Source organism: Orbicella franksi, chromosome 7 (assembly GCF_964199315.1).
Source record: "Orbicella franksi chromosome 7, jaOrbFran1.1, whole genome shotgun sequence".
In the NCBI taxonomy this organism is placed as follows: domain Eukaryota; kingdom Metazoa; phylum Cnidaria; class Anthozoa; order Scleractinia; family Merulinidae; genus Orbicella; species Orbicella franksi.
The window spans coordinates 23500738-23526064 of NC_138151.1; the positions used below are offsets into that span (position 1 = coordinate 23500738).

The window sequence follows — 25327 nt, forward strand, 5'->3', positions numbered from 1 at the left end:
TGTTTTATCGGGATATCGTGTTTTAAGTATGTGTTGAATGACATTGTGTGAATACGCTGCTCAAGTTAGCGGACAATGCGGAGCTAGCGCAGAAAACCCAGGTAGCTCTCAATGTATCTCAATCGCAAAATATGACAAGGACATAAGAATTCACCTGAGGTCTTTTGGTGCTGGGTTTGCGGATTAAAACTTAAAGACTGAGGCAGGACTTCTTCTCGCCAGGGCAGGTATGCATTAACGCAGATCTTTGGAAATGTGAACTTGGCAGGCTTTCTGCTCAACTGTATATATGTAAGGGGATTGGGGGGAGGGGCGGAGTTAATGATGTAACAATACACCTAAGAGAAGTAATCATAACCCTAATTTGAAACATTGCAATGGGATAGCATGTTTTTTTAGATCAAGCTTATTTCGGTGTAAAAGTACCGTAATAGTTTAACCACCTGAAAATTCCACGCCCAAGCGTCCTGGTGGACCCTGGACGAGCCTAGTGATTCTAATGCTTGGACCGAATATAAATGAACATACTCTTTGATTGGGCAATATGCATTATGAGCGTTTGTTTTTTCATATGTGTTACTGACCTACATGGCGCGTTTATACTGCCAACGGATTCCACATTGCAAATAGAGCGTTAATATCCAATAGATTTTGGTCGTACCCATGTCAGCAACTTGTTGTTTCCACGTCAACATCTTGCAAAGCGCTCTACAAATACCTGCCTTGAAAATTACTAAAAAGTGCATTGCTATCGTAATTTTAATTTTTCAGTTAACGGCTAGTGCTGTTCTTGTTGCTTTTTGGCGCTATTTTTGCCCCTTGGAGAAAGGAAGAATCATATAAATTTTCAATCGCAAAATTAAATTCTTTTCCAAATGTCAACCTCGGGTTTATTTTTAAAACGTTCTTAAAATTTCGCACATTTCATCTTCGATGTTCCTTTGAAATATATTCCTATATAAAAAAGTATATTCTAATGCTAACTAAAGATAATCGAAATAACTTTGTCTAGATCTGACCGTCACTTCTTTTTGTTAGGTATATTCGACATCGACGAAAGCCACCTTAACATCCAAAACATCGGGATGCATTTGGCATACGATGGCGTTGCCGAAAGCGATTCTGTTCTGACCATCATGGCTGACCTTGCGCCATACAGTCTTATCTAGTGATGCCTGCCCGGTATAACGGAATATCGAGTGAGGACCGCACAAGAACACGGAAAAAAAAAAAAAAAAACGGGTGTGGCTCAGCTGTGCTCCTGCCTAAGAGCCATCGTATGCGAGTAAACTTTGCTCAACTTGGCCACTTCCTAGAATTTATCACCGGTCCACACGTAGTAATAAGCCTGCCTTTTGGCCAAAGACTACTTTCACAGGCAGATGGAAGTATTCTCGAAACGCCAGATCTCATAAGAACAATGATACCAGAACGAATTGTGGCACAGTGTACTTAGTACTGTAAGGAAGTCAACTTTACGACGTTCAGCAGATCAACCATGCTGCGTGTTTTGTCCTCTTGTGCTGCAACGGTACGAAAATCACTTCAGGGGCACGATTACATAGCGGCAGACGGCGGGAAGGCTTTCGACGAACTGATTGAAATAGTACTAAAGCCGAGTAATGACGACAGGGTATGGGTAAGCCTCTTGCAGAAGGTGCTGAAGGAAGCAAAGCAGTACATCAAAGGCGATTATAAGGTATGGAGGAGGGCGATATTATAGCCTTATAGTCCCTGACCAAACTTTTAGAAAAAATATTTCGAAAGTGTGTTGTTATTTGTATGTATTTTGAGGAAGAATTTGAGCGATGAGATAGTTTGGCGTAGAAAAATATGCGCAGGCATTACCACGATAGACATGTAGATGAGTTTAACCCTGCCTTGAACACAACGGTCAGGGATTCCGCTTGTGGTGCAGAGGGAGAGGGGTATATAATTGAAAGCAACTTCCAAAATATTCAAAAGCTAAGAAATGTAGGGTTTATTGAGTTAGTTTCTCAGTTAGTCAGCCAGCCAGTCAGTCAGTCAGTCAGTAAGGAGATTATTTTTTTTTATCTTGTATGTATCGTTATTATAAGTTTATGCTTTCCGTTGATCTTTGCGTGATGCCATGACGATGACGTAATTTGTTAATAACATACACTGGCATACCCTCTTACTGCAGGTGCATGTTTCAACTCATGCAACCACACCCGACCACTGCAGCAGTTACGCCCCAAGCGACCCCAAAGACCACGCTTTTCGATCGGATTGTGCCCACAGTCATGAAGACAGGTGCCTTTCGTGTGAGGTGCATAAGGGTGCTCTAAAGAAGATTGGAAATGCTGTAGCTGAGTCCCCACTGACGGAAGATGAATGGGATGACATGCAGTATACTTTCCGCCATGCAGTGCAGGCCATAGAGTCTTGGAAAGCGCACCAACTTCGGTCTTTGCAACAAGACAAGGCAAGAACCACTGCTCTAGAAAGTCTGGATGAGTCATCGGTACTAATAACCCAGGACTGGGCTGCTGAAGTGGCTACCACAAATATACCGGGAGACTCCAGCTGACTGGTTCGGCAAGAGGGGTATCTCGTGGCATGTCAGCGTATTAGTTCGGAGGTTGGCCGGTCAACTGCAGCAGCAGACCTTTGCCCACATTTTAGAAAAGTCCAGTCAGGACGCTGATGCTGTTGTCCGAGTTCTTCATGACACACTGAGATCACTGAAAGTGGAACATCCCGAGATAAAATTTGCGGCACTTAGACAAGACAACGCTGGGTGCTACCACAGTGTGGCGATGCTGCCAGCATGCCGTCGAATGGGGACAGCAACTGGAATCCATGTCAAAAGGGTCGACTTTAGTGACCCTCAAGGAGGCAAAGGCCCTTGCGACAGGAAAGCCGTTACCATCAAGACTCACGTGTGACAATACATTAACGAAAGCCACGATGTGCTGACAGCGTACGACTTTAAAGAAGCCATGCTGTCTCATGGAGGGATTAATGGTGTTCGTGTAACCTTAGTCACTGACGTCCTCGAGAAGCCACAACAGGAGATGACAGGCCGCTGGGAGGGAATCAGTATCTTGAACAACTTCTTCTACCTGGAGGACTGTGTCGCCGTATGGAAAGCATACAACATTGGAGATGGAAACGGTATATCATGGTCTCAATTACAAGGTAGCAACTACAACTGAACAAAAAAGATCTAATTGTAGAAACTCTTATTCTTCGGCCATTTCAGCTTGAGTAAAAATAAATTGCGGTCACAAACATTACAAAACAACGCATGTAGTAAAAACCTTGTTTTGAGAACTTAATGTTTCGTATGCTTCTACATACATCATCAGGAAGTATAAAACGGTTAGCTGCATTACAATAAATTTAAACGAGAAGACTAGTATCTAATAAGGAAAGAAATGACAATGGATATAAATGAAAATAAACAGACTTGAAATCTGCTGAAAACTGCATGCATGCACGGATGAGGAGGGAGAAGAGGATAGCGAAGGGGCGGATGCAAGCTCGCTGTTGTCATGTCCTGTTGAGGGATGCAGACGCACCTATCAGAAGTACCACAACCTGGAGCGTCATTTACTCATCAAGAAGTGCAAGCACGTTTCAAGTATACCCTTTTAGATACCGCTAAATTGGCATACGCTGAGAGAGTTCACGAGGGCTCCACTATTCAGCCAACATTAGCTGCCCCGACCACCACTGAAGTCTCTTCAGAATGTCCCTTGGTGCAAGGCTGGGCTCTAAAAGGCACGAAAAAGGCCACCCGTTTTAACGAGCATCAGTGTCAGTACCTCGATAACAAATTCCAGATTGGACAGGAGAGTGGCCATAGAGCCGACCCTGAGAAGATGTCACGGGACATGCGCTATGTTAGAAGGGACAACGGTGAGCGGCGCTTCGACGTGGAAGGGTTCTTGACTGCACAGCAGATTCAGAGCTACTTTTCACGTACTGCTGCAAAATTGAAGTACGCAGTTACTGCTCAGTCAGGGCATGACTCCATCGACGATAACGATAGCCAGGCGGCCCGAGAACAGGAAGCTTTTTCTTCCGCCCGCTTAGCTTTCCTTCACCAATGCGAGCTGTTACATCCCATTGTCTTTGACACGCTGATCATATGTTCTTTGTACAGCAGCAAAAAGCTGACCAAGCTCAGTGTTGCACAACTGAGGCTTATCTGCAGCTACTTCGACATGGACATAGAGGAACAACAGTCAAGGCGAAAAGCGCCTTACATTACTTTTATCTCGGAACTTGTAGGGTCCTGTTTTTAAGAGTGCTTGCGATGTTATCGGAATGTAAAATATCCTCTGATAATATTACTAGTCCCATTTGTTATATTTTGTTTTCATACAAACCTATACTGATGTTGTTAATATCGGAATTATTCCATCTCTTGTAACGTTCATTCCGTTCTTGAAAAATTCATCTCAAGTGCGTTATGTTGAAGTTATAAATAATTGTATATTTAGGGCCGGGTAGAAAGCGAGAAACAACAACAACAACCAAAAAAATCCGCGCCCACATGTACAATCGAAGTATCTGTTAACGTTCTCATGTAACTGAGACTGTAACGCACATTTCTGCCGTTGACAGTGAATTCAGTAGCCGTCGAGAATGCTGATCCGACGGCAGATTTTTCAAGCCTAATGCAAGGTGTGGAAGATGCTGTTGTCATTTTAACCCTAAGAAAGCAATGTCGGAATGATAAATGTTCCGATTTGATTTACTTAATTAAGCTTGCTCTGAGCTTGATAAACATATCGTGACCCGTTTACACGTTCCGACTCGAGCTCTAAAACACAGGCAAACTTTCAAATTTTTCCTTAAAAATTATAGCAATCAAGCAGAATAGTCTTGGAAACATTAGTTTGTGAGTGACAGCAAATATTATTGAAGCGCTGAGTTTCGAAAATATATATCGTTATGTTTGTGTGACCTTTCGGCATTGGTATGCCATTATCAAAGAGCTCAAATTTCACGAAAGTAGTGCGTGTATTTTTCGACCTCAAAAATTTTATTTTAGGTAGCCCATGGTTTTGAAAATGGATTTTGCAAGAAGAAATAGTGCTTTTTCATGTGGAATAAGTCTCGATACACAAGGCGAGGTACCAGTCAATGATTTCAGGCCCTTAATTTTGTGAATTTTGTGGAGCGAAAAATCACTCGAATTATTGTAAATACTGGAAAATTTGTCAAAAATTCAGTTTTAATTTAAACTGAGAAAATAACCGCTCAAAATGTGTATTATCGTCTGCTTTATTTGATAAGTTACTTACTGTTTCGTGGAAAAGGTGTTTTGATTTTCAAAGGGGGTCTCAGCGGTGTTCGATATCAGACGCCTAAAATCTGGTCTTAGAGCTGCGAAACCAAGTTTATCTCCCTACGTTCAAAATATTTATCGGATCGAGGTAAAATATATATTTTTAGAAGTAGTTCACCAAGGGCTATCTTGAGAAATTTTTTTCAGATTTTTCGTTTTTTCGCTATTGCACGACCCCAGTTGAAAATTACTGACATTGACCCTTAAACACTTAAGTTGTTCATGTTGAGTTGTCCATGTTCAACCGGCATCGAGTTAAGTTTAGATTAGAGTTGTGTTCTTTATACTTGTTTTGTTTATTTTAGTACATTGATCTGAACTCTAAGGGGGATGTGAAATTCACATAAACTTGGAAAGAAACTCCCAAATACTTGATTTTGTTTACACTTTTGCTTCCTGATTGAAAAGATAACAAAGGGAAAGAAACCCCTTGTGAGCTTGTCCCCAATTATTAGTTAATACTAAATACATTGACACTTCAATAAAGCTGTTATTATTATTGTTGGAACACATATTTTCACTGAAAATGCTTCCAAAAGAGTCTGCTTATTTTGATGTATTTTACGTACAATATATATAGAGACAAGCGGTTCCACATTGGAAAAGAAGTGCTTTCTCATAAAAAACCTTACCTATAACCTTGAATGAAATGCAATGAAAAACGTTTGTGAGCTCCTACGACTTGAATACATGCAAATTTTTCCAGCAGGCAGATCAACATCAAGATCTGGGTGTGTGGGAAGGGGGAGGGAGGGGAGGGGAGGGGGAGTATTCTATGATTTGTTGGGCAGGAGTGTCCTCTGTGACCCAAGAACCCTTAGCCTTTACCATTCCATGTTCTGTTGCAATTTTGCCACCCTAGCTATTCTGGACGTATGTCTTTGTAATATGTGTGCAAAAAAAAAGCCAACGAAAAAAGCCTACACTTTGTGAGTTAAGTGCGACCTTGCGTGGTACAAACCCGGCTTGTTTTGACAGCATTTAATAATACACCAGTAATTGCAAGTTCACCAATATGTTTCATCTCTAGATTACCTAATCCACGAGTTTGGCCATAGGTCTCCTTTGATTTTTTAGCTTGCGAATAGTTTTGCTTAGAAACTCAATTAACCTGGAGAAGTCGGTTTCTGAATTGTTGCCGTTGGCGTTCAGTACTTCATCAGATCAAAATTCGTTGCAGAGAAGTCATCATTTTTATAATGTTTGCTTGAAAATTCTTTTACTTTAAACATCTCTGTTTGTTTGTTGTTGGGCAGGTCTGTTTTTTGTTATTAAGGCTGTGGTCTCAGTAATTTATAAGGCTCTTTGACGAAACGCTGACGTTCATATTGTAGACTAATTAGAAATATATTGCCCCGTGCGTCATGACATAACGGTACGTTTTTTTTTTCAAAGTATGAATTTAATTTACCAAACTGGCTCAACATTTTTGCCTGATTCAAGTTTTGTTCTTTTCCAGATAATTCTCCCGAATCAGACAGGAGAGATTTGCTGAGAGAACTTGACACAATGAAGCAACTCAAACCACATCCTCACGTCATTAAACTACTGGGATGTGTCACAGAAACTGGTAAACTGTTAAAATATTGCGAATTGAACACATGAGAAATGTAACATTGATGGTACGTCCTGTCATAGAAGGCCATTCATTAGATTTAAGAATAGACAAATTCTCACATTAGAAACGTGATTCCGTCGTTGAGTATACATCAAACACAGTTTGTTGCTAAGAAGTTCCATGCACAACGAATCTAGCATGTTTGCCGAAAAAATTAAATGTGTCTTCTATTAGGCTATTTCGATGATAAAGAAAATACGTCCAAGTTTTTCACAAACAGTTATTTTTGAATGTCTATTCTTTTCTAGAAGAAGAGCAGATTTTTAACTAAGCAAGATCTCTTAAACCTATATTTCAAAGTTATAATCCCTGCAGTCACGTACGGTATATCCGTATGGGGAGGCATGAATCGCTCAGATGACTTCCACTCACTAGAAAGACTACACTGCAGAGCAGCAAGGGTTATTTTTAACTTTCCTAAAGACCTACCATCAGTTGAAGCCCTCACCAGGGCCAAATGGGACACTCTAAGAACCTATTATAAGATCTACAATGATTCACCACCCTGTATGACTGCACATATTACAAAATCCCAATCCTCCTATAATTTAAGAAACAGCCTTGAGCTGGAAATCCCTCTTTTTAAATCAAATATCAAGAAATCCTCCGTATCTTACAGAGACACAATTCTGGGGAATTTCTTAGCGATTGGATGCCGAATGACGAACAGTGTAAACAGCTTCTCTAAGATGATCAATTATCTTACTTTGGTCAGGGACATTAGCTTTGCGAATATATACTGCAGAAGATGAATCGACTGCCCATTGATATACGTTTATTAGTCACACAATGTCAATAATTAGGTGAATTATTATTAGCTGCAAATTTTTACTTAAACTAGATTAGATCGCACATTGTAAACTTTTTAATTCTTATTTTGTAATTGTTCTTTGTTTATTTACACACCACCCTACAAGCTGCAAGCTTAATTACTTATCGTGTTTAAATAAAGGTTACTTACTTACTTACTTAGAGCCTCTAATGGTAATAATCGAGTATGTACCTTATGGGGACCTGCTGGGTTACCTAAGGAAGAGCCGTGGACTGAATGACACTTATTACAAAGACCCGGATATCAAACCACAAACAGGCCTGTCGTCACAACAGCTGATGAAGTTTGCTTGGCAAATCGCTGATGGCATGAGTTACCTGTCTTCAAAATCTGTAAGTTAAATATGTTTACAATCTTTTAGCACCACTTTTCGTAATCAGGTTATCGACAAATCTCTTCACAACAGAAATTATTACTATTGTTATACCAGATTTCCCTGCGTTTAAAGGGTTATTTATGTTATCTTATTGCTTATAGTTCTTATGGCTTTTCGTGTCCATGTTGTAAAGAGATCCCGTGGCCCTTACTTACTGCTAATTTACTTTCATTCCAAACAATGGTACAAACGGGACTCAGCAAACTAGAACGAGATAAAAGTACACCGTCGAGCGCGCCACGTGTTCCTAGCTCCTGACGCATGCCCGAAGCCTATAACCGCAGACCTAATATGTTTACACATGTTAGTTTCAGACTTAATAAATAGTATTCCGTTTGTAACAGATTATTCACCGAGACCTGGCAGCTCGTAATGTGTTGGTTGGTGAAAGAGAAACGTGTAAAGTGACAGACTTTGGAATGGCTAGAGATGTTCAGCAGGACAACATTTATGAAAAAAAGACGAAGGTAACAACCCTAAGAAGCGAATTGTTTGCGTTGTTTGTTCTATTGTCCTCTGAAAGGGTATCAAGCCATTCATGTGAGACCTTACGACAGTTGTTACCCGACCAGCTGGCTATGGCTCCACAATTTGACATTTGCTGTGCATAACTTTACAGTTTTCTATATCTTATTTTAAATGCCCAGTCAACACACCAATATTCTAAGTGTCCGCGTAGTTCCTCGCGAATCGTGTGCTAGGTTCATAATTATTGGCCCAAGAGTGCAGGTGGGATCGGTTTCTTGTCAAGATTACTTTCATATTTATTGTGACTGCATCTTGCCAAAAGAATGAGATTACCCGTCAAATTTGTCACCAAATGGCACAGGCACTCACCTTTTAATCTGATGACGATCATCGTTCCTCGTCCGAATCTGCAAGGAATCTTTATTTTCTTCTCCTTCTCATTACATGGCAAAAATAGACGGAAACTAAAAATGCGCAAAGATTGATCCAAGCTTAGGGTGGAACCCAGTCTTTCTAAGTCGACCAATTTGGTTATACCCAAGAAAAGCTCGAGGTACATGTACATTTCTTACCTTGATCTTCTCTTGCAAATAAATCTACAGTGCTCTACCAACTGAGCTATCAAGCGTTTAGGCCTGAATTTTTTTCAGGCTTTAATCTAACAACTCACATTGTGACCAGCTCCCAGTTGACTTGATAGCTCTATTGGTAGAGCAGTCCACCAGTATCGCAGATGTCATGGGTTCGAATCCCGTTCGGGCCTGAATTTTTTCCAGACTTTAATTTCACAACTCCTTAAGTTATGTGTTTAACTGCGATGATCAATCATGTCTTCATATCTTTCTCCGCAGTTCAAATATACGATCTTTCATATATTCATTTGCATTCTTTATCATACACGAGTATATTACGAACTCACAATGTAACCAGCTCCCAGTTGGCTTGATAGATCAGTAAAAAAAAGAAAAAGAAAAAAAAGATGTAAATGTAATTTGCTTACCCACGGAGCACCAAGAGGTTTACAAGAACTCCTTCAGAAATGTCCGTGCATTCAAGGATGGAATTGGAATTTGAGAAATGTTGGTTTTTGAGGAGAGGGGAAAACCAGGCTTTAATTTCACAACTCCTTAAGTTGTGTTTAACTGCGATGATCAATCATGTCTTCATATCTTTCTCCGCAGTTCAAATATACGATCTTTCACATATTCATTTGCATTCTTTATCATACACGAGTATATTACGAACTCACAATGTAACCAGCTCCCAGTTGGCTTGATAGATCAGTAGAGCACTGCACCAGTATCGCAGGAGTCATGAGTTCGAATTCCGTTCAGGCCTGAATTTTTCAGGCTTTTATTTCTCATTGAGCTGTGTGTATAACTGCGATGAGCAATCATGTCTTGATGTTCTCTTGTTATAACTTGTTGCTTCTAGACGAGAGACTCATGCTGCTGTTACAGTGCAAAACCTTACCAGCCAGAAAAAAAAAGTCTTTGAAGACGTAGACAGGCGGCAATTTGTTTGCGTGTGGAAAGCTATGCCTTGACGAGGTTCTGCTGCAAATGTGATCCTAATTTACATTGAAATTGAATTGTTTACGAACTACTTCAATCTTTAGGGCCGTCTTCCAGTCAAATGGACTGCTTATGAAGCGCTTTTGTATGGAACGTATACCACCAAAAGTGATGTGTAAGTAGATCTGCTCACGACTGGCCAACGGTTCCATAAGAACCACAGAAAGCTACCAACAGTAAACTTTATGTAAGAAGTGATCATGAGACTCTCTATTGGTTCTTCCGAAAAATCGAAGGCAGATCTCAAGATTGACTTAAGGATTTTAAAATTCGCGTAGTCAGATAGAATATGAAGATATCAATAGCGTAAAAACTAAAACAATATCTGTCATCTTTGTTCACGTCATCGTTAGTTATGCAATTTATTGCTGAAGTGATCCACATTGACAAAAAGCAAACAACTGAACTTTCTTTAAGCCTGTTCTAGGTTGCCAATCCCTATAAGTGACAGAAGATTGTGTTGAACAAGGATTATCAAGTTTTATGTTCGATCCATGAAGCTTGCTGTTTGAGAAATGAATGGTATAATTATTTACAACATCAAAACTTGATTGTGTATTGTGACCGTGGAAAATATTTTCAACCAAATTTGTTGTATATCAATTGTTCAGTCATTGTTCATTTTATTTGTTCACAGATGGAGCTATGGAGTTGTCCTTTACGAGATTTTTACGATAGGTAACATCTTTAAGTACTCATTGCTTCGATGGGTTTTTCTGTACTGTTCAGGAAAAGAAACAGAAATTTTCCAGAAAATGAATTACTGTAACACGAGAAGATGCTTAAGAAAAGAAAAAAACAAACAAACAAACAGACAAAAATACAGCGAAAACACGAGTCGCAATCATGTTTCAGGTGCAAATGTTCTCCCACTAGTCAATGGAAATACATAATAAATAGTTTTCTCTTTTTTAAACAGCTTTTTTAGATTGCTTTCAATTGAAGTAGTGATTACGTATTACGTGCTTCTTTCATCAATACATTGCGTTACTCCGTTTGTGATGGAGGCAGCGATCATATTTCCGCCAAACAAAATCCAACGTTCCTGTGGTTTTACCGATAAACTCGAGACATTGTTGTTTTTTTTTTTATATAGGTGGGTCACCGTATCCACGAATGGATGGCAGAAAAATTGCAAGCTTGCTTCAAGAAGGGAAACGAATGCCCAAACCACAACACGTGGATGACAAACTGTAAGTTTTCCTTCTTGAAAATCAAACCAGCAGTGACAGCGCTTTATGGAAGGCTGCAGTGCACATGATATCGCAATTTTGATACGTCGAGCTATGGTCAGTTATGCAATTATGTACTCGTATACCGCGTAGTGGAACCTAACCTCCCACCTGTTGGCAATCGTTGTCATTCGTTATCTCAGAATTGGAACTGACTGTCTCCTGCAAACTACACGTATATTGCCCAGTAATGTGGGGTGGGAAGGACTACTCAGGTACATGTATGATAATGCTGGGGCTAAATCGGACAGAGATAAATTGCATACAAATGGAAAGTAGAATTCATTTCTTAACGAGTTGGGAATGACCGCTGTCTGCCAAACGATTGATATTATAGAATGAATGAAACAAGATAAATGCAAAACCTGTCTGGAACACTTTTGATGTTTTGTTTTTTAATTAGCTATTCTTATGCAAAGTAAAACATCTTTATCGGTTTTGAGTTCTAGGCTATTGATTTATTTCATTAATCTTTTTCGGGGGAGGCGGGGGGGGGGGGGAGTTTTAGCCCAATAGGACCATTTTTGAGTGTAGCGATTCGCACCTTTCAACACTGCTGTGATTGAGTACCCCTGGGATATAGTCACTTTTCATAACTTTCGTTCTTGCCAAGGGGAAAGGGAAATTCTTTCCGAAAACCATTTAGGCAAAAGTGATTATTATTTGGAAATACGCGTGACATCGAAATTTATTGAAACAGTCCATCAGAAGTTCTTCTTTATCCCAGGTATCAGATAATGATGAAATGCTGGGAAAATGACCCGGATGAGAGACCAACATTCACTGATTTGAAAAACCAGCTTAAGGATATGGAGAACAAACATAGGGTAAGACAAAGGCACATTTTTTTTAACTTGCTTTATCGAGAACGTCTGTTGAACCAGACGAAACAGTGAATTATTGACCTAATCATCTACGACCTTGCTAACGCATGCAATCACGAAGAATTAACAACCTGGCAACGTCTTCTGTAGTAAGTTGCTGTGGAGTAACATTTAGCACGATAATATTATATCCTTCGTAAATGGATAAAGCACTAAGTTCCGTCAGCCTGTGGTTGATGCGGAGTCCATCTGAGCATGTTACATTTTTGGCTCAACAAGTAGTAACCAATTGCAAAGTATTTAACGACATAGAGGTGACTTAGGGCTGGGGTGCAAATGCAAGTGAAAGATTGTAGTAAATAAATACACAACGTGGTCGTGCAGCTGCTGGTAATATAACACTGCTTTTCAAAATGAAAATGCGTTTGGATAGTATTTTGGAATAGTTATAAGAAATGCAACGTCTCCAGTTATATATTATCATATCGACTTTAGACTCGAGTCTCGAACCTTTCGACTTTGGTCTTAAACTTTCGGAAGAGTATCGCTCCTGATTGGAAAGAAGTTTTCTCTGAAATCGACATAATGCTTAGGGCATGCTCATGATTATTGGACCCACCGCCTGGCTCAGCTGCTGAATGATGTTTCAATTATACTATACCGGGTCGCCTCTATTTGTGTGATGTAGCTGTAAGTTAACTTATAATGATGATGTAACTATTTTTTTCATCTTAAGCGGCTGATCAACATGAAGATATTCGACAAGACGCAGTTATACGCAAACGCCGAGGACTTGGTCGTGTAAACAAGCAGAAGTTTCATCACTGCCCAAGCAGCAAATATTCATTGATTTCGCTATCAGTTTTCGTAGTGTAGTGTTTTGCTCGAAAATGGATAAACTATTACTTTAGTCTTAAGCTACTGAGTTAAGTTGCCTTACTTGCTACCCTTTTTATTCCCAAGTATCTACGTATCTCGATAGGCTGTGACATCATCGATTTTTATGTCTTCAAATTACTCAGTGGCTGATGCTCCTATTAATTTAGATGCAAAAATTTTAGCAACTGAGACCTTCCTCAATTGACAAAGCCAAGCAGATCCAGCTGAAACTGAGCAGCAAAAAGGACGTTTCAAAGTCACTGGAAAATTCCGCTCGCGAAAATTTCGTTTACCAAAAAAAGAGTAAACAGGCATGTAAATGAGGAAATACGATAAAGGAAGCGAAAAAAGATAATAAAAGTAAGGCAGTTTCTTGGTGAAATACCGGGAGTTAACAGAGATTATAGGTTTTAGGACTTTTAGGAATAGAAACATCATAATTATTATTAATGTTACCGTATCAGTTATTGCTCCAGGCTTGTATTTTCAAGGACAAATTTTCGACGTTTTGAAAAAAGCTACCAATTGCTTTAGAAAAGCTCAGTATATTTTTATTTTTAACATTCCCAATTTTAAATAGGTCGCTACTGTTGATCAGCGAGCAGTCTAAAGATGCGTGTGTGCTATATTTTTTACAAGTAATTTTTAAAGATTCCCATGCAATTTCGTGCATAGGAACGTCGTTTGTAATTAAACTAAGCCTGGTTGTATACGACTTTGCTCAAAAAGACCTCACATTAGCCACAAAATGACTGCAAACATTGAAAGGGCTTGTGAAACTAATTAAATGATGAGATGTTTGCCTCTTTGAGTGTATTTCTCGAGGAGAAATTGGTTTTTAAAAACGAAAAAATTTCTTGATAGCAAAAGTGCTAATTAGCTCTTATATTCTTTGTAAAATGTTTAGTTATTAAACCCGCGCCGCACAAAAAGTATTCAATACAGCAGGCTGATAGTCCTTAGGAGAGTTAATCGTGCTGTGCCCTTTCAATGTACAAAACTGATGTTTTTGTAGCTCCATCAGAAACTGTATCGCTTATGCTAATGAGGCAAATATTGTAAATAAAGGTATTCCTATATGCAACGACGTGTTTCAATTGCAGTTGCGTTCATTAGCCATTTCAATGGAATCGTTTTCAATCACTTTGGAAATTGCGCATGATTAGTAACCAGGGGTGTACCCAGGGAAGTGTTATGGGTCTTCCCTTTCCGAGTTTCAAATTTTCTAAAAAGGTCTGTTTGACAAATTGCGTTTTTCAAATGAGACCAAAATATGCCACTCCATATTTTAAGACAGTATGTGCAATTGAGACCACGACACCGATTACAAGTCTACAAGCCTACAAGAAGATACGTGTAAAAGTTGGTACTATTTTACACATATGTAGTTTGTACCTCAAAAACATTTCTTTCTTAAACGTGACTCGAGCATGCGTTCTGGAAGGCTCTATGATTAAACTTTATTTGATGGTTAGTTGATGGTGACTTATTTCGTACGAGATGTAATTCCTCCTTACAAAAAGTCTGGCTATGCCCCTGATAAATGTACATATTCTTTTCTCAGCACATCTCGGTCAAAATAAAGACTTATCATGATTTATTCGTGCGACCTTCTATACTTGGCATCACCCCTGGGTTTCTATATTTTATCCTGATTGGTTTATTGTATTATTTCCTCACTCTTCTGTGATTGGTCAGTTGTGGCTACTATATTCACAAATACCTTTTGGAAATGGCTGCACACCGAGGCTCTCTTTTGGCTTGGCAACAAGTTGTAATCTCTATATCCAATATTGTGAGTAGGATGTGGAGTATATCAACATTTGCTAAATTTAGAACCTTGCATAATTCATTTCTAGCTTTCTGATTAATTAGTTCACAGAATCTAGGTTACCAGCCAATACACCCGTGTTTGATCGTATATGGAAAATGAGTGCGACATGTGTTGCTTGTTTAAAATCTTTGCGGCGGTATTGGAAAGTTGTGTAAAAAATGGCTTAAACCAGCAGATTTAGTAAGGATGTAATGCCATCATTTAAACTACAAAAGCCATGGTAGTTGGTTGTCAGATCTATAGAAACTATCCCTGAATATGTTTTCATACCTTTTTGGAATATGACGCGATCAAGGATTTCACCAGATAAAGGGAAAATGGTACTGAAATGGTACTGGCAACTAAAATCCATATATTTCAAGGGACAGATAAGCTTTTAAAAGTCCGGATCCCAAGATGTTTAAAATGATGCTTAAGATCAGTAAAACTGAGCCATATAGGCAAAAGAAGAGGCCATAAAACTTCAGGAAACGTACAATTCCTGTGGTTATCGTTAGTTGAGAAAATAATGGTCCATACACAAGTAATTCAAACACATAATTAATCTTTATAATCCTGAATAGCTATATGCACTAGTTTTAAACGATTTCCCCTAACTCATGCCACCAAGGGCTAGAAAACAACAACACGGAAGTGAAATGTGTCTCCGTCTCCACTCCGTCTCTGTGCAGAAGGAGCTGCTGCTTTCCCATAGTTCTTTTCACTCTCTTAGCCTGTGGGGCATTGGCACTAGAAACGAAAGAAACAAAGTGCGATCATCATACCGTACCCTAACAGGCGTTGTTTTTTTTTCTCTTTGTCTTCTCCCTTTGAAAAATAAATCCAAGTCTAATGACCTGTGGAGCAGGCGTTCCCGTACGAAGAGCTCTTTTTTTTTTTTTTTTTTTCCGCATTGCGTTTTCTGGCCGCGCGCAAAATGGACGAAGCGAGAGCAAACATATCGACGAAGCAGGGAGTGGGGCTGAGGTGGAGATTTTGCTCTCGTTCTAGTTTGCGCGCGGCCAGAATGCGGAAAGAAAAACCTATGGGTGCCGAGCGCCCGGCCAGCTATGAGTGCAACGCGTGCAGCAACCACCGGGAGGACACAATCTTGGTAAATGGTTTGAACCCAGGAGTAATACTGGTGAACAGTGATTTCACATCAAAAGACACAAGTTTGTAGTCGTCAGGTATCTGTACTGTCTTAATAGCGTCAATAAAGTTCTCCGTAGATTGTAGTTTGCGTCTTGATTTGTCAGTAAGGGGTTGCAGTATGGTCGTCAAGTACTTAGATAGTTGATACGTAGGGAACCCACAGAATGACACTATAGGTCGCATCGGTATACCAGGTTTGTGCAGTTTCGGTAGTCCGTAAAGTTTCGGTGGTTGAGGTACTGAGCACCTCAGTCGATAGTAGCGTTGAGTGTCAATAGCGTCAGTCTTTTTAAGCGTAAGTATTTTGCTGTTAAGTTTACGTTGAAGTGCTGGCGTCGGGTCCCGTTTAAGTTCTTCGTAAGTTTGTTTGTCGTTAACAAGTGCGTCTATTTTGTCAAAGTAGTCAGTCTTGTCCATAACAACAGTGACACGTCCTTTGTCGGCTGGTAGTATGACAATGTTGTTGTCGTTTTTCAGTCGTTTCAGTTCTTGCTGTTCGTCTTTTGTCAAGTTATTGTCAGGTAGAGAGGCTGATTGTGCCGTGGAAGCAATTCTGCTTCTGATGTTGTCCTTGGCAGATTCTGATAAGTCTCGCTGACGAGACAGAACCGCCTCAACACTAGATACAATAGACTCCGTCGGTATCCGTGTAGGAGTCACTGAGTGTTTTAGTCCGTAGGACAGTACGCGAGTCTCGGTTTTGTCTAAGGCACGGGAAGAAATATTCCTGACCCAGTTGTCCAACTACGTTACGACACTTACTGACCACCGTGAAAGACAGAGACGAACCTAACGACAGACAGGGAGCAGTTTACAAGATCAAATGCTCCGACTGCCAGGCTTCCTACATTGGTGAGACTGGCAGAAACCTTAACACGAGACTGACTGAACACAAACGATCCACGAGAAATGGTGATGCCAACAATCACATTGCTGTACATCATCAACTGACAAACCACAACATTGACTGGGACTCTGCTCAGTGCTTAACCTACAGTACAAACTATTTTCAACGATTGACTCTGGAAAGCTGGTACACTAACCTAGAACAAACGCCTCTTAACAGATGTCAACAACTACCAGCGCCTTACAAACGACTTATTCACGACAGAAACGAAGCCGACAAACGGACTTCTAACAGACCGACTTAACAATAGACGGACCAAAAACCGACCTACTTGACTAACAATAGACGGATTGAAACCCACCAATGACTGATGACAAACTTTACACGAGTCTTTCAGCCAATACCATCATGGCTATACTGACCAATCACGTTCAACGGACCAGACTTATAACATCATCGACTGACAAACACTATTCACTTGACTCTGAAGATGACTTCCGCTCAGTTTGTCGAAACGTCAGTCACCAACAACAGTTCTTTTCAGAACTACATTCACCCGGACGATCACACTATACGAACTAAGGACACAATCTTGTTGACTAGGAAGAGAGTAAATAAGGGATTGAAAAGAATGAATAGTTCACCTTTGTGTCCCGTTGTATCCTTACAGGGAAAACCGCTACCTACATGTGCTTCGTAACACTGAAGTACTAAAGTCGTACCTAGACCTTTTAGGGCTTGCACATTTTTTTTCGGTTTACAAACTGTTTACATATAATACTGACAAGGGTTGTAACTCTTTGCTCACACATTTTGAACATAATCCGAAAATTCGCCCGAGTCTCTAGCTAAATTTCGCCGCTTCCACTAAACCAAACAAACACAAAGCGAAGTCGAAAGATTTTTCTACAACTTGGCCATGTTGGCCGAATTTGTTTTTGAAATTTAGAGACTCGGGCGAATTTTTGGATTACGCTCGAAATGTTTGGGCAGAGAGTTGCCTTCCTTGTCAATATTATATGTCAACAGTTATGTAAACCGAAAAAAAACTTTTTCACAGCACTAAAAGGCCTAGGTACTAGTTAAGCGTTACGGTAATACGAAGGACATGTAGGTAGCGGTTTTCCCTGTAAGGGTGACAACAGGAGACAAGGTTCAACTATCCATTCTTTTCAATCCTTTATTTACTCTTATCTTACTCAAAAAGATTGTGTGCTCCCCGTGTAGTAACTTACAGCAACGTGCGGCAGCGCTTCGCGCCGTCCTTAAGTCTAAGTATTTAGACGCGAAAATTAAGAAAGGTTTGTTAAACATTATATTTGAAAACACACCTGGTTCTTCTGGCTAAGCGAATTATTGAAACTGGACCATTACAGGCAAATATACTTGAAATCCGTTGACTCGATTGCACCCGCTTTTGATTTACTTCAATTGTTGATTTCCTTTTTGATTGTGTACGTTTCCTCCTTTTCCCGTCCCATTTCTCGTTGGTTATTTACGTTCCGATAGAATTATTGTTGATTAGTCTCGTGAAATTAGTATGTCATTGTTAAGTGCCCCTGTGTTATTGAAAGGAGTTATTCATCCAGGTCTCTGCTTCCCGGATGCTCTGATTCTAGTTTGTGTCGGTAGCAGGCTCAAAGCGGTGGAGACTGAAAGGCAGCGCTTAAGAAAGGAGGAATTAAGGCTACTGTCGCATCCACTCTTGTTGCTAAATAAGGAGAAAGAAAAATGCCACTTCTGAGTTGCTGTTTCTTGGTGTTATTTAGCTTTTTTGTCAGGCACTAGTAATAATCCGCTTGATGAGCCTGAAAATCAATTAGACGCGAATGACGAAAGTAAACATTTCCCTGTAGTTTTGAATTGGAACTCTAAATTAATACCCTAACAATAATCGCCACTTCCTTCTTAGTAGCGAATCTGACGCCATGGAATTTTTCCTTCAATAGTCCACTAACAACCATGTGTTACATCACAAATATCACTGGCAAAAAAGAAAAAAAAAAAAAGAAAAAAGAAAAGGCCCCATCGAAACTCTGTGGAGTTCAGTTTAGATTATAACCAACTTGGCGGTAGCCGTCTAGACTCATTGACCATTTAGCATTTTGTTCAGAACGAACTCATGGATCAGTCTTGCGAAACGTTGCTTTGTTGTTTTGTCTCAACATGTGTCATTGTCACGGGCTGCATTATCATTCAGTAGTTGGTCACGCAAGCCTTTGCTTCCTAGATGCCCCTGATACAAAATGGCTGCCATTGATCTTTCGGAGCCTCTCATCTCCTCTTGTGGCTAAATGTAGAGAACAAAGGCTACCACAGAGGCACAGTCACTTCCGTGTTGCTGTTTTCTTGGAGTGAATGTCAGCGAAGATGACGATTCAGGCTTGTAAAGACTATTTGTGCAAGTTACTTGCCTATGGAATATTATTTTCTCAACTGAACATAACAGGTATTAACTATAGCTTAACCTTTTAGCTTTAAATGTAATAGCTCTACTTGTCTGTGTATATAGATACGTAGTGGGTCGATCGATAGCATCTGGCTATGTAATTTAAGGCCAATACGCGTTTGAAGTCGATCGAATTGTAAAAATCATATCATCATTGTATCGCTTTGAACTTTGCCAGACGTGCATCAACAGTCGATCGACTCTGAAATCTTTCATGGCGTATGTTTTGTTCGTATTACCTTATTCTTCAGCTCAATCAAAACCTATCATAGTGATAATATCCTCAAGTATTATTGCTAATATCTCAATGTACTTTTGATGGAAAAAAGTGGCATAGCTGTACATTAATTGCTTTGAGTTGTCAAGCTTTGTAATGCATCATTGGTCAGAAGTCAATCGTATTGTTCACTGTATATTATAAAATAACTGACTTACTATGCGCGCACTGATTGGTCAAAAACCTATGTTTGATTGTACCGGTAAACACCATATGCAGCACTACGCGAGAACTAGAGAACTCAGAACACTAGCAAAAACAGAAGCTTGATATATATTTTCTGTTTTCACTGACCGAGATATCAATAACACGAATATATTTAATTTCAACATGTCCATAGAAATTTGTAAAGGAAAACAGGACCAGAATTCGGGCGCGATATAAATGCTTGATCTATTTAGTTTCCATGGCCAAAATTTCGCGACGATTCCGTTTACCCCTGAGTTTAGAGGAAATTTATGGCGCTAAAATAATTAAATGGAAACACAAAATAATAAATTCCTAAACGAGAGAAAAGGCCAAGAGATAATCTGTAAAAGAGTACATGACCCCTTACAAAAACAGATTGTCTTGTTGTCTAATATGTTGTCTAGTTCGCTACGCTGGTTCCCATTCTAAGTCAATACACTTTGGAGGGATTTGATTAGGCGGCTAATTTTGAGAAACCCAGTGGTAAACAATCGTCGACGTGGAAGTCTACTTTGAGAAGATAAGGATTGTCAGGACAAGCTATTAGATATTTAGGGAGAACGTAAGATTGTTGAGAATGTTTCGCTCTTGTAAATTCACGTGCAAGCACGGACTCTCATAACTTGGGCTAAGGCATTCACACGTGACAACATTGTCCTCTAAGTGGAATGGTACTAGTAACTTCGTGTGGGATCCTAGAATAGACCAATTATGTAGATCTCAGCATGACGCTCTGGGAAACAAAACCCCACAAACTCTGCAGTTATTTCGGAGAGCCTCGTACTGTGGTCTATTGTTTTACGCTGAATTTTAGTATATCAAAATTGGTTTATTTACTGATAGGAAAGCCGCCCAAAAATCGTTTATCCTTCAGAGACTATGGATCTTGCACCAAGCTGCTAAGGAGCAAAGAAAACCTCTTAGACGCGTTTTCCGCCATTTTGAATAGTAATAAGATTCGTTTTACAAACGGTCAGTACATAATGCGTTCTGAAACCGCAGCCCGAAGTACAAAAGCCACACTGCAGACGCACACTAAGAAAAAAAAAATGTGTTTTTTTTACATAATCATGTCATTTGATAAGTTATCCAGTGTTACGTAATCCTTTTCCCTGCGGTCTTTCCACGAACATCTGGGTTGTTGGGGAATTTTCTGGGCCCGTTTCGTCCTGCTCAAGGCTATGCTCGTTCTAAATAGAGCTCAGTTGAACTTATCCACATCGTGCTGTCCAAAGTTGTCCAGAACTAGATTTCTATGCGAGATTTTGGTAAATGGCTTTCGTTGCATGCGCAGGTGTCATAACATAAGGTAAAATCGAATTTGTAGGGGTCTGAAATTCGATCGAGGAGAAAAACACTTTTTTTTTTCCAAAAATCAAAAAAAGATTAAGTATAAGAGAACAAAAATGTAAAAAAAAAACCGGCTTTGGAATACAGAATTTTGATAATCGAAGTACATGTAAAGAAGTGACATTCCTTCCTTTTTTCTGCGGCGTTTTCTGAAAACAAATGAAAAACTTTTCCTCGTGTTTCTGTAGAGTTAATGAAACACACATTAAAGGTTGGGCGAACGCGAAAAATATGCGCCTCGCCCCGCGACTTGTGTTACCACAACATTTCTCGTTCTCCCAAACTTCCACTCCTTTTTCTATTTTATAATTTGATTATGAGCTCGAGATTTCTATCGTGTGACGGTTGACGAGGGCATAGCCCGAGTCAGCTATCACACAGATTCAAGAGCGAAAATCTAATTGTTTTAATATAAATGTACTACCAAGTCGTTCAAAACTTTATCTTAATCCTGCTAGGTTACTCACTATCTACAACAGAATAGATAGTGTCATAGAGAGTAGCGTAGTTAATCAGAAAACGGCATTCGTGAAAGAACACAAGTAGATTTATATTTTAACCTCGATAGAAACACGAAAAATGTTTTCTGTTTCTTAAATGTAAGAATTTACTTTTCGTTTCATCAACCAAAATCCAGAATAGTCAGATTAAAAGTATTGGTTGAAGCATTGATGCAAAGTATTTTTATAGTTAAAACCTTGTTTCAGTCTGTTCGAAAAAACCATTGGCATGGATGAATTAGCAGAAATAAAGACGAGTACTAAATGATCGTAATTAATATTTATAACTGAGTGAAATGGAATGATGGTGAATGATGATGATGGATATTGAAATTTTTCTTGGAAGATATACATTTAAGCCAGCTCTCCCATAGCCAAATCTATATTTTTTAAAAGTCAAACTGTCTTGAAGATGCAAGTGTATTTAATCTATGATAAATGTGTGAATAAAGCTGTTCTAACCGAGCTCAGAATGTTTTATCATCATGATCATCATCTCTTTTTACGCCAGTAGTCTCAGAAGGCCTACAGACAGTCTAGTACCAGCCGTTAAAGTTCGTGGTGAGTGTGTGCCTCCAAAAAATCGCAGGGAGTTTCGTTAAGGTGTGTGCATGATAGAAGGAGGGGACGAAATAAGAGAAGGAGAATATTAAGGATTTTAATGTCTACATGTAGACATGATCGTTACTTGCTTATACCACATTATTTTCTCAAATAACAGTAAAGGATATTTGCCTAATATTGTTATTGAGGATGAACTTTACTATTCTTAAGTTTGACACCTTTAGACCTGTCCGAACTTTGACTTCACTTATTTTAGATGCTACTATCACATGGACTCTTCCTCCTCCACAACGTGGCCCGCTGCAACCAAGCGATTACTCAGTTCGAACAACGCTCCAGCAAGTAATAAACGGTTCTTCTGAGGCACATTTGACATGGAATTTCACTTTATCATCTGATGAAACACTTGATCGCGTGATATTCCGAATGGGTAACACACGAATTGGCAAGAAAACAACTTCAGGGATAGTTTCGATAGATGATATACTCAACTTTCAGGAGCATTTCAACATCAGTCGCAGCGATCCAGCAACACTGATTATTTACAGTGTGACAGAAGCAGATGAAGCGGTGTTTTACTGCGAGATAGAGACTAACCGAAAACTATGGACGGATAAGATTGAAGTGCAGGTTGTTGGTAAGTCGATGAAAATCACGCTAGTATGGGTTTTAAGTACTATTTCAAAAACGAGTGCGAGGGTTTCATTAGGTTTCCAAACGCGAGAAAACATTTGAAACCACTCGACCTGCGGCCTCGTGGTTTTAATATTTCCGAGCGTTTGGAAACCAGATGAAACCCGAAGCACGATTGTTTGAAACTACTTCTCCAACAAAGAAAATTAGTTTAAATTATCATTTGAATAAGTTTTCTCAATTCAAATATTATATCTGAGACGTGAAAATGTGATTCTGTCACCTAATAGACCAGTTTCGTATTCTCGGTATTGGAGTGGAACTAGCATGCAAATGAGGCTAATGCGGGGAGTCTTTTCAATTGCAAATTACATTTATCTCTTTTTAATGATATTCCCCCGCATTAGCCTCCATCGCAAGCTAGTTCCAGTCCAATACCGAGAATACGAAAATGGTCTATTGCTGCTCTGTGACAATTTTTGTATATTCATCAATGTCACGTTACCTAGCTGTTTGTCAGTTCTGAGCGAACACGTTGCTTCGCAAAGCAAATAGCAGAGTGCGGATTTAGGCCTCCTAAAACTCGCGAAGAAGAGGAAAAGTGTGTGGCCAGTGCAATTCCGAGGTAACGTGTGCGTCTAGTCTGTTAAATGCAGGGGTAAATATTAAATTAGTACGCCTTATAACTGGAAATTTCTGACGTTAGTGCCATTTTAGGTCGGAAGTGTACAGCAAGAAAAAGAATGGCCCCTTCTGTTTTGGGGAGCTTAAGAGTGCCTGCCTGTAAGAATCAGACAAGTTCTTAATTTCGTGGCAAGGGTCGAAAATTCGATTTCGCTCATATTCTTATGGTAGATAGGCTAGGGCATGGCAAAGACTACTGGATTGTTTTTTTGTCAAAATATCCTTTTAGTTCAAAGAAATATGCAAATTACCAAATTCTGTTAAAATCGTCATTTGACGCACCATTTTATCAAGCAAGTTTGATAGCCTCGCATGCAAAACCACATCATTCTTCCGTCTTTTAAACACTCAAATATTTTTGTGCAATGTTTAAATGTGTACTGGGTTGATTTTAGGAAATGTTGCGTTGTCTTTTTGGGTGCAAAATAATTAAATTTCGAAGACATGTATTTCATTCACTTAAAAGTACTTCGTGAATATAATTAATTTTTTCCATGTGCGAAACCTTCAAATGGATTAAGCTTCTGGTGGTTGAATTGCAGAAGAATGGTCTACAGATTCCTATAAAAATTTCTTTGGGCAAATGATTGTGAGCGACGCGAGAGCTTTTCAAAGTACGTCAAAAATGCAAATATTTGACCATCCGTGCGCCACATGACTTGACTTATAATAAGTTGAAATAGACACAGAGCTGATAATTTCGAAATTTTCTAACCTTATTTGTTGTAAAAGGCAGGTCCAAAGTCGATTTGACGTGTTTCTAGTCAATCTCTCATCATTCGTCGCACATAAAGCAGAAGTTTGCTTTTGTTTACACAAGGATAACGTCCGATGTACATCTCCTACTGTCAACCTATTATTGGTCGAATACCATGAATCTGTGAGCATCTTTCTGCGCATGTGAACATCACTGCATCTAAGTCAAAAACGGCTGAGTCATTTGTAGATAGTTGCTTGCTTTGCACTGCGTCAAAATATTACATTTGATCGATTGCTGACCACTGCTGATAAGCGTGTCGGCGCAGCACAATCTTACAGCCGTCATTTGTTCGTCACGCAATACTGTCACGGCATAAGCTGCCCATTTTGATCTAATTTGTATAGGGCACTCTCAGGATAAGTGAAAAAATTTAATCATTGTTCATCTGTTTGTTCATATATATATAATATGCGTATATTTATATAATCGTATTCTGCAGTGTACGTGGCCTTGGTCCAAATCACGTTTGTTGAACGTTCTGATATTTCAGACAACAGCTGATAAAGCTAGTGCCTGTATTCACTAGAATTTAAAAAAAATCGCCATAAACAAATTATAGATCAATGAAGCAAGAACTAGCTGAAATAAAAATAGGAAATCACAACGTGTCTAATTCGTGAGAAAAACAGACTAAATTGAATTAGTACATAATTACGTGAGTAAATAGCCCTGGTCATGCCATTTTATTTGGCGTATTTTGTTTGCTTAGTGGCGAGGCATTGGTAAGTTTGTAACAGAAAATAGAGGACTGTTGTCAATACAGTCCAAAATTATTGTCAGTAAAATATTGTAAATAAAACACCTATCGACCGGTTACCTCCGTGGCCACCATTTGGTCGTTCCGATAAGGGTTTCATTATTGTCTTTACCACTATTAAGCGGCCACCCGAGATTTAAAAGCTTTGTTTTGGAAAGGGCGACGGCAGATAAGAGTCTGAAATTGAAGGTGCATGACGAGTGATAATTCAAACACACGTCTA

The 25327-nt window shown here is 39.4% G+C and overlaps 3 protein-coding genes and 1 pseudogene across 8 annotated transcripts in view; all 4 read left to right on the plus strand.

The window, feature by feature from the left end:
* The window catches only part of LOC145492241 (uncharacterized), a 629788-nt gene that overhangs the window by 450555 nt on the left and 153906 nt on the right, over positions 1-25327 (plus strand). For all 5 annotated transcript variants that reach the window (XM_081471602.1, XM_081471598.1, XM_081471600.1 and 2 more), the window contains exon 16: positions 22527-22907. In XM_081471602.1, the coding sequence (XP_081327728.1) occupies positions 22527-22907 (381 nt within the window). The remainder of the gene's footprint in view (positions 1-22526; positions 22908-25327) is intronic.
* LOC145492269 (fibroblast growth factor receptor-like) overlaps positions 1-25327 on the plus strand; it is a 113430-nt gene that overhangs the window by 51174 nt on the left and 36929 nt on the right. The window lies entirely within an intron of this gene.
* Positions 1499-3242, plus strand: LOC145492688 (uncharacterized; annotated as a pseudogene).
* On the plus strand, positions 10914-13527 carry LOC145492534 (tyrosine-protein kinase receptor Tie-1-like). Its single transcript, XM_081471994.1, has 3 exons — positions 10914-11384; positions 12151-12250; positions 12984-13527. Exons 1-3 carry the CDS (start codon positions 11308-11310, stop codon positions 13050-13052), a joined length of 246 nt encoding a protein of 81 aa, XP_081328120.1. The 5' UTR covers positions 10914-11307; the 3' UTR covers positions 13053-13527.